The sequence below is a fragment of the Archocentrus centrarchus genome, chromosome 6, assembly GCF_007364275.1.
Source record: "Archocentrus centrarchus isolate MPI-CPG fArcCen1 chromosome 6, fArcCen1, whole genome shotgun sequence".
Lineage (NCBI taxonomy): Eukaryota > Metazoa > Chordata > Actinopteri > Cichliformes > Cichlidae > Archocentrus > Archocentrus centrarchus.
Genome location: NC_044351.1, coordinates 23,837,785 through 23,847,418, shown reverse-complemented (window position 1 = coordinate 23,847,418; position 9,634 = coordinate 23,837,785). Strand labels below are relative to the sequence as shown.

Here is a 9,634-nt window from a genome sequence, read left to right as displayed (position 1 = left end):
TTTTACAAGTCATGATGTAAAATTAAAAAAAAAAAAAAAAAAAAAAAAAAAGACAATAGTTTCCACAAATATAATTGATTATCATGTTGTTAAAAAATATAAGATTTAAGCTGAACTAAAGTTGAACTAATTTCTCATATTTTGCCATGTTTCAGACCCACATAACAAAATAAAGCAGGACCGATTACAAAACACCTTTTGTACATCAGCTGAAGTCTTTTATTGGATATTCCGAAACAATCTTTCAAATAAACCATCATATTTGGTGCGCACTATGTTTGGAGCTTTCCAAAACTCCAGTTACCCTCTCTGCCCTGTTGACTTTATTCAAAAGCATGCGTTTCCACAAATCTTATATATTTTTAAGTTGAAGGGAAACTAATTGACTTCTGGTCTTGATCCGTGTCACTCTCAGTTCCTTCACAAAGCGGATGTAGAGCCTTGCGTAAAAGATGTACGTAGATCCGCCTCTCCTCTGGTCCTGTCCAATCAGTAGGATGACACTCTCAGGACGGAAGTGATGTTAGGTTCGTCCCAAAGGCTGTAGGGAAAAGGAGTCTGGACCCTCGTTACCGTAGGTGTACTCATGTTTTCACAGGGGTCGGTGGAGTCTGGCTCTGTTGTTGCGCTTTTAGTTACATTTAACTAAATGTATATTTTTTATTGAATTTGTGGTGCTGTTAATTACAGAGGACAACAAATCGAATGGAAATCGTTCTGTAAACTCATTTTATTCAAAAGTAATCACATCACAAACAGCTTCAGTCTATCAACTGCCCTTCCAGTACACGTAATAAAAATCTCTTTTGCTACACACCCGTCAGGGTGACCAGATTCCAACAAGCTACATGTGGAGCAAGGAGTGTGTTTTGTTACCAAATACAAATACACAAAAACTATACGGGTGTCAGGTTTGGCATCGGTGCGTATGTAACAAGCTTTGACATTCTTTGTACACACCTATATTCCCTTTTTCTACAGCCATAAAACTCTTGTTATTTCTGTTTGGTAAGGGTATCAGCAAGGACGCATCCACAGATCACCACATCTCTTCATAAGCCACGGGATTCTTAAAATGTGGGACCTTGTCTCAGTATGTTTGATGGGCCGTGGGGGCGCAAAGGGTAAAAATGCTGCGCAGTCCCACATAAAGTGTGGCACCTGGTCACCCTGGATTCATATCACAGGTAGAAAAATAAGTCTTCACATTAAAATTTCCTTCTTTTGCAAATTTCCCTCTGAACAAAAATGCTATAATTTTATTCTTAAAAGGTTATAAAATAAACAATGCAACCCTACCTTTGTCACTAGTATATACATCCTCTGTTATTGTAAACGAAACATTATAGAAAACACCACAAGGCGGCAGTATTGTGTTAATGGTTAATAGTGTGGAGAGTACACTAGATTTTATGAAACTTTAATGAAGTATCCTGCGGGCTTATGGTTGAAGTTGGTATTAAACCCTTGTTTTCTTCCCCAGCACAGCTTAGGGTGCAAAGCCCTTTGGTCTGATCATCATCCTGACTCTCTTAAAAGACTGTCTCTCATTGGTGGGGTAGTACTCTGATAATATGTTATACCATGTCCCCCAGAAAATCCCATCCCGGACACCTTTGTACCTCCCCACGTAGTATCTCCCGTTGAGGTTCGCACTCATGCAGGCGTCAAACCACCACCCGGAGCTGTAGTAGGCCCCGCAGTTCCCGGAGGGGTAGCGGTCGTGGTCCCTGTCCGGAGTGGTGAACGCCCTGCTGTTGTGATCGTACCTTTTGCTGAAGCGAAGAGCATCACCTGCGGTACCTGAGTAACCGCTTACTGTCAGTTTATAGCGCAGCCGTTCACTCGCCACCCTGAACTGCTCGTACTGCGCATACCCCGTCATGTTGTCAAAATCCTCCAATTCCACCCGCAGCACCATCTCCCTGTCGCGGGTCAGCAGGTGGATCATGTTGTTGCCCAGCCAAAACTCCCCTCCGTCCAGCTCCCCGAAGCCGGATTGGTACTCTGCCCAGGTGCGGTTGAAGCTCACGCTGCCGTCCTGGCGGCGTTGCAGGACGGTCCACCCTCCACCCTCCTGTTGCATGTCGCAGTACACCAGGAAACTTTTTGTGCGGGGGTCAGGGGTCACCAGGTATCGCCCGCTTTCTGTTCCTCCTCTGAGCAGGTGGTCCGAGCAGTCTCTCGGTGGCATGGTAACTGTGGCTATAACACAAGGGAAGAAATTACAGATTTTTTTCAAAAAGCCAGTAAGCCCTACTTTAGTTAATTACTTAATTTAATTAATTTAGTGAATTACTTTTTTTTATTTTTATTCTTCTTATTTATATGTGTGTGTATATAAGGTTGCAGGTACAAAATACATTTCACTGTGCATTGTACTGTGTATAACTGTGCATGTGACAAATAAACACTATCCTATCCTAGTTAAGACTCGATTTAAGTTCTGTTTTTGCTCTCATATTCCAGGTGATATTATCATCTTGCAGCTGGGATTTATTTGTGAAATGGGCTGGCTGAGGTCACAAGTGCAACAGGTCAGTGCACTTTTCCACCATAAAAAGAGTTATTGTGTGCCAGGGCCTTCAAACCGGACCTCCACAGTAGATGAAAAGATATCTTCTAAAACAGAAATGGTATTGGAGGCATACAAGTGAGGGACGTTTAACAAGTGCACCGTTAAAATAAGTCCAACTTTCCCATATTTTCCTCGTGACTTATAAATAAAGCAGAAAGGACACAATAACAGGCAGTTTACAGAAAGAAAAGAGCACATTTAAAATCCTCTTGACCTTCAGTTGTTACTCTATGACATCATGGATACTGGTAAATGTTATTTCAATTAAATGTTGCATCTGAGCTCAGTTAAAAAAAAATAGCCACTTGTTGAATTCACTTTCTGTAAACAGCTCTCCAGAAAAGGATGGCTTAAAGCTGTTGGTCTTTACATAGTTGTGGTTTCATCTTTAGTCATGACATTAATTAGAAGCGACATATTTTCCACACATGCAGATTCCTCCTTTGACAAATAATAGCCAGTGATCTATGATGCAAATCAGCCCACATAATTATATTATGAGGATCATTAGCATTTACTATGGCATTGTATTACTTAAATTCCTTTCAGCTCAGGCTGTTATTAATGGTCTTATGTATGTCTTTTTAAGTAATAAAAAAGTAATAAGCATTCAAATACTAATGTGGAGCAATTCTTCTGCACATTTCTTATCCTTAAGGTTTTTGATGTATGCATACTTTGCATTTCAAGCCCAGTTTAATCTGCATTGATCACCAAAATTTCTTGCACCTGACTGGCAGAAACAGTTATGTTTCACAAGAACACAGAGACAAAACTTGATCAGCTTGATAGTGTAAAATAATATTTCTTGCCTTTTGGTGGTTTCACTGTTGGCAGTTTGCCGTTTGTGCCGTCAGGCCTGCTGCCTCCCTGGTTCTCCTCTGAGTGCTCTTTATGATGCATGTTTGTCAGGCTTCCATTTAGACTCGGGCTGTTATTGAAGAAAGCGGCCACCTGGTTGATTTTCACTCGTAACTCACGTGCACTGGGAGTGGAAGCCTCAGCTGGGAGCTCGGGGCCAGGAGTGGTCGCAGTTGTTGACCTGAAGTCAGGACTGGGTGTAGAGATAGAGTGGGATATGGGGGAAGGAGCCATTTTCTCCATGTTGTGATGTTTCTTTGCTTGTGTGCCAGAGTCAGATTTTGGACTTATATTTGACTGTGTGGATCCTGGACTGGTGCTAGGGATAACACTTGGGAGGATCCCATGGATGATTTTGTTTGGTCTTGTTGTCATTGGGAGCGATGGCGGCTCACTGGTTGTTTGTGGCTTTAGATCAGACACAATCCTGCTGTTTGGGCTCATAGTAGAGTCTTCAGTGTGAAGGTGAGGGAAGGCCCCATTTTCCAGGCTATTGGAGGTCTTTGGATGTGCAGTGACAGTTTTCCTCACGCTGGGATTGAACTCTGTGTCCCCTGGGGAATGAGTCACTTCAGCAGTATGCTTTGCAGGGCCAGATGTCAAAGGCGTGTTAGTATGAGAGGTTTGGATGTGGTCTGAAATAGTCCTGCTGGTTTGAGATGAATCTGTTTTGGTCTTTGGACTTTTCTTTGGTTGCACTTCTGGTTTTGGTCTTTGAATTGGTGTTGCTCCTGGCCTAACTGTAGACATGGTTGGTGATTCATAAAGGGAGGGAGGCCTTGGTTTGGATGGTCTATTGGACACCGCTTCAGATGCAGACTTGGCTTTAAGATTAGGCATTTGTCCAGGCTTAAGTCTTTTAAGGTTCCAGTTGGTTTGTGGTGGTTTGTGGTCAGTATTAGGCTTTACATTTGGTTTAGGCTTGAAGTCTGTCCCAGGTTTTGGATGTTTTTGGTTTGGTTTGGACACAGGTTTGGGTTTTCCAGGGATGTTTTGGCTGGTTTTAGGCTTTTGGTTGGGGGTTGTTTTCGGAAGATCAGGTAGATCAGCTGGGAGCTTGGGAAGCTCAGGGCCAGGGGCGGTCGCAGTTGTAGACCTGACGTCAGGACTGGGTGTAGAGATAGAGTGGGATATGGAGGAAGGAGTTGTAGAGAATGCAGGAGCCATTTTCTCCATGTTGTGATGTTTCTTTGCTTGTGTGCCAGAGTCAGATTTTGGAATTATATTTGACTGTGTGGGTCCTGGACTGGTGCTAGGGATAACATTTGGAAGGATCCCATGGATGATTTTGTTTGGTCTTGTCATTGGGAGCGATGGTGGCTGATTGACTGTTTGTGGCTTTAGATCAGACACAATCCTGCTGTTTGGGCTCATAGTGGAGTCTTCAGGCAGAGTGTGAAGGTGAGGGAAGGCTCCATTTTCCAGGCTATTGGAGGTCTTTGGATGTGCAGTGACAGTTTTCCTCACGCTGGGATTGAACTCTGTGTCCCCTGGGGAATGAGTCACTTCAGCAGTATGCTTTGCAGGGCCAGATGTCAAAGGCGTGTTAGTATGAGAGGTTTGGATGTGGTCTGAAATAGTCCGGCTGATTTGAGATGAATCTGTTTTGATCTTTGGGCTTTTCTTTGGTTGCACTTCTGATTTTGGTCTTTGAATTGGTGTTGCTCCTGGCCTAACTGTAGACATGGTTGGTGATTCATAAAGGGAGGGAGGCCTTGGTTTGGATGTTCTATTGGATTCCACTTCAGGTGCAGACTTGGCATTAAGATTAGGCGTTTGTCCAGGCTTAAGTCTTTTAAGGTTCCAGTTGGTTTGTGGTGGTTTGTGGCCACTATTATGCTTTACATTTTGTTTAGGCTTGAAGTTTGTCCCAGGTTTTGGATGTTTTTGGTTTGGTTTGGACACAGGTTTGGGTTTTCCAGGGATGTTTTGGCTGGTTTTAGTCTTTTGGTTGGGAGGTGTTTTTGGTAGATCAGGTAACTCATCTGGGAGGTTGGGGAGCTCAGGGTCAGGGGCGGTCGCAGTTGTTGACCTGAAGTCAGGACTGTTTGTAGAGATAGAGTGGGATATGAAGTAAGGAGTTGTAGGGAATGCAGGAGCCATTTTCTCCATGTTGTGATGTTTCTTTGCTTGTGTGCCAGAGTCAGATTTTGGAATTATATTTGACTGTGTGGGTCTTGGACTGGTGCTAGGGATAACACTTGGGAGGATCCCATGGATGAGTTTGTTTGGTCTTGTTGTCATTGGGAGCGATGGCGGCTCACTGGTTGTTTGTGGCTTTAGATCAGACACAATCCTGCTGTTTGGGCTCATAGTGGAGTCTTCAGGCAGAGTGTGAAGGTGAGGGAAGGCTCCATTTTCCAGGCTATTGGAGGTCTTTGGATGTGCAGTGACAGTTTTCTTCACACTGGGATTGAACTCTATGTCCCCTGGGGAATGTGTCACTTCAGCAGTATGCTTTACAGGGCCAGATGTCAAAGGCGTGTTAGTATGAGAGGTTTGGATGTGGTCTGAAATAGTCTTGCTGATTTGAGATGAATCTGTTTTGGTCTTTGGACTTTTCTTTGGTTGCACTTCTGGTTTTGGTCTTTGAATTGGTGTTGCTCCTGGCCTAACTGTAGACATGGTTGGTGATTCATAAAGGGAGGGAGGCCTTGGTTTGGATGGTCTATTGGACACCGCTTCAGGTGCAGACTGGGCTTTAAGATTAGGCGTTTGTCCAGGCTTAAGTCTTTTAAGGTTCCAGTTGGTTTGTGGTGGTTTGTGGCCAGTATTAGGCTTTACATTTGGTTTAGGCTTGAAGTTTGTCCCAGGGTTTGGATGTTTTTGGTTTGGTTTGGACACAGGTTTGAGTTTTCCAGGGATGTTTTGGCTGGTTTTAGGCTTTTGGTTGGGGGTTGTTTTCGGTAGATCAGGTAGATCAGCTGGGAGCTTGGGAAGCTCAGGGTCAGGGGCGGTCGCAGTTGTTGACCTGACGTCAGGACTGGGTGTAGAGATAGAGTGGGATATGGAGGAAGGAGTTGTAGAGAATGCAGGAGCCATTTTCTCCATGTTGTGATGTTTCTTTGCTTGTGTGCCAGAGTCAGACTTTGGAATTATGTTTGACTGTGTGGATCCTGGACTGGTGCTAGGGATAACACTTGGGAGGATCCCATGGATGAGTTTGTTTGGTCTTGTTGTCATTGGGAGCAAAAGCGGCTGACTAGCTGTTTGTGGCTTTAGATCAGACACAATCCTGCTGTTTGGGCTCATAGTGGAGTCTTCAGGCAGAGTGTGAAGGTGAGGGAAGGCTCCATTTTCCAGGCTATTGGAGGTCTTTGGATGTGCAGTGACAGTTTTGTTCACACTGGGATTGAACTCTATGTCTCCTGGGGAATGAGTCACTTCAGCAGTATGCTTTGCAGGGCCAGATGTCAAAGGCATGTTAGTATGAGAGGTTTGGATGTGGTCTGAAATAGTCCTGCTGATTTGAGATGAATCTGTTTTGGTCTTTGCACTCGGCTTTGATTGCACTGCTGGTTTTGGTCTTTGAACTGGTGTTGCTCCTGGCCTAACTGTAGACATGGTTGGTAATCCATAAAAGGAGGGAGGCCTTGGTTTGGGTGTTCTGTTGGACTCCGCTTGAGGTGCAGACTTAGCTTTAAGATTAGGCGTTTGTCCAGGTTTGGTTTGTGGTGGCTTGTGGCCAGTATTAGGCTTTACATTTGGTTTAGGCTTGAAGTTTGTCCCAGGTTTTGGATGTTTTTGGTTTGGTTTGGACACAGGTTTGGGATTTCCAGGGATGTTTTGGCTGGTTTTAGGCTTTTGGTTGGGAGGTAGATTAGGTAGATTAGGTATGGGTTTTTTTCCAGGTGTCGAGTCTTGATTAGAATTTGATGCATGTGAGGGACCTTCATCAAATTTTTCCTTTTGGTTAGGTTTTTCTGTAAAGCTAGCTGCTTGGCTTCGTTTTGATTCAGGCACTTGGCCAGGATTAGGTTTTGTTTTTTCTTCACTTTTTGGATGTTTATCAGGTTTTTGCATTTTGGTCGCTTTTGAAGTTTGATTAGTACCTGGAACGTGATCAGACTTGTGCTCTTGGTCAATAACAGGATATTCATCAGATCGGGTTCTGTTTGCATCCTGAGGTCTTTGATGCAGTGCGGGTCTCTGAAATGGAGTTGCAGTCTTTTCTTGAAATTTTGGCTTTTGAATAGGTGACTTGTTTTGCTCAGGTGTATGGTCTTGGCCAGAATGGTTTTTCAGATTTTGATCAGTGGGTATAATTTCAGGGGGAGTTCTTTGTTTCGGTTTTGAAGTTTCGACTTGTTTCGGGTTTTTGCCAGGTTTAGGTTTAGGTCTTTGGTTGGTTGTGGGTTTATGGTGAGAAGGCTGCTGCTTTTGGTCATATTTTTTTTTGTCAGGAAGAGCAGCTCTGTCTGGTTTGCGGTCAGTCCTGGGATTTTTTAGCATTTGGTCTGCTTCAGTCTTAAGTTTAGGTTTAAGCTTGTCAGTTTGCTTTGGTCCTTGGCCTGGTAGAGGTTTCATACCAGTTGTGGTGTTTGAGATGATGTTATTTTTAGCTGTCCAGTGGCTGTCATCTGTAGCTTCTGGGAATGCAGTTAAATCCCTATGATGAGCTGTGGTGGTTGTAGTTGTTGTAGTTGAACTAATGTGACCTTGGAGACCTCTTCTGGGTGTTAGCCTGGATGCAGTAGTGAGACTGATTATGTTTTGTCCACTCACTGTGCTCATTGTAGTTGCTGTTTCAGACCCTGCATCAAGGTTTGGAGGCTTAGAAATCCCAGCTGCTCTGAGGTCTGTGTTTTGGGTTGTTATCTCTTGATGGACATCTGTGGTATAATGTAAGGTGGCGCTGGGCAGAGGAGGAGATGGAAGAGATGACACAGCTTCGTTCAAGTCCACAGAGTCCAACCTTGAAGCTATGCTAATTGTAGAGTGAGGAGTTGGGCTGATTGAAACAAAGTCTGTCCTTTTAGTTGCTTTGCTGGATGGTGATTCTCCATCACTGTCTCCCTCCCCACTCTCCATGCCTTCATCTTCTGTTTTGATCTCCTTTCCCGTCTCCCTGCCCTCAACCCCCTCTTTTATAGTCTCTTCTTTTTCAATGCGCCCAGTGCGTTCAGTCTTTTCTAGCTCCTCATTATTTTTCTCCACTTTTACTTTCTTTTCCATTTCCTTTTTCCTCTCCTCCCTGTTCTGCTCTTGCTCCTGATTTGTATTCTCATCATGGTCTTCAGACATCTTTATCCTATCACTGGCTTTAGTCTGGGTCTCTGTTTCCTTTGTTTTATCTTGCCACACGTGATGGCCACTTTCTTCTGTTTTTTCTTTATTTTTTATATTAGGGGAACTCTTTCCTTCTTTTCCATGCTCCAGCTTATTCTCTTGATATCCCTGTGCATTCCCTTTTCCAGCACTGTCTTTCTTTCTGTCTCTCTCCGCCTCCCTGTTGTTTTTGTCAGTAACCTTTTCTCCCACTATTCTGTCCTTTCCACCACCGGTTGTTACCTTTGTGTGCCACATTTTGTCCTTTCCTTTTGCTCTGTCTGTCTGAGTTTTTCCACCAGTTTCTAACACTTCTTTCAGTGTTTCTCCTTCCTCATTTTCTTTTATAGCTCCTTCATTGCTTTCTCTTTCTGTCTCCCCTTTCTTTCTTTCTTTCTCTTCCAGAATCACTCTTTTTTTTGAGTCTCCATCCCCTTCGATCTTAACGCCACCTGTGCTGCACTCTTGTTTAAAACCATTCACCCAGTTCGGCTCATCCTCACGTCTATCTGTCCCCTCACTCAGCGTCTCACGCTCTCGCTCTCTCTGCCTTCCACACTCTCTCTCAGTTTGGCTTACTGTACAGTCTGCACACATCTCCCGCAGTTCATCCACGCTGTCCTTCAGCTTTTGCAGGTCCTCAACGATCTTCTCCAGTTCTCTGAGCTGTTGTGGCAGGTGAAGAGTCAGCGGTGGCAAAGTGAGTAAGTAAGGGCACGTGCTCTCATCCTGCACCTGTCTGCACGGCCCCTTGGGCATCAGAGTTACAGTGCAGGGTCCAAATCCTTTATCCACCAGGAGGACTCCTTCATCAGAGTCTGCTGTGATCCAAGAGAGACTTGAGAAGGCCAGCAGGGTCCCACATACGCACAGGGCTGTTAATCTCATTGCGGCATGAGAGTAAAGAGTGAAGGGAGAGAAGGGAGA

The 9,634-nt window shown here is 44.2% G+C and overlaps 1 protein-coding gene across 1 annotated transcript; it reads right to left on the bottom strand.

Annotated features, from left to right (window-relative positions):
* Window positions 1–723: 723 nt before the first annotated feature.
* LOC115782075 (mucin-5AC-like) lies at window positions 724–6,508 on the bottom strand. Its single transcript, XM_030732080.1, has 2 exons — window positions 3,391–6,508; window positions 724–2,205 (listed from the first exon to the last, which is right to left on the bottom strand). The coding sequence occupies exons 1-2, from the start codon at window positions 6,488–6,490 to the stop codon at window positions 1,490–1,492; spliced, it is 3,816 nt and encodes a 1,271-aa protein (XP_030587940.1). The 5' UTR covers window positions 6,491–6,508; the 3' UTR covers window positions 724–1,489.
* Between the last annotated feature and the right edge of the window lie 3,126 nt (window positions 6,509–9,634).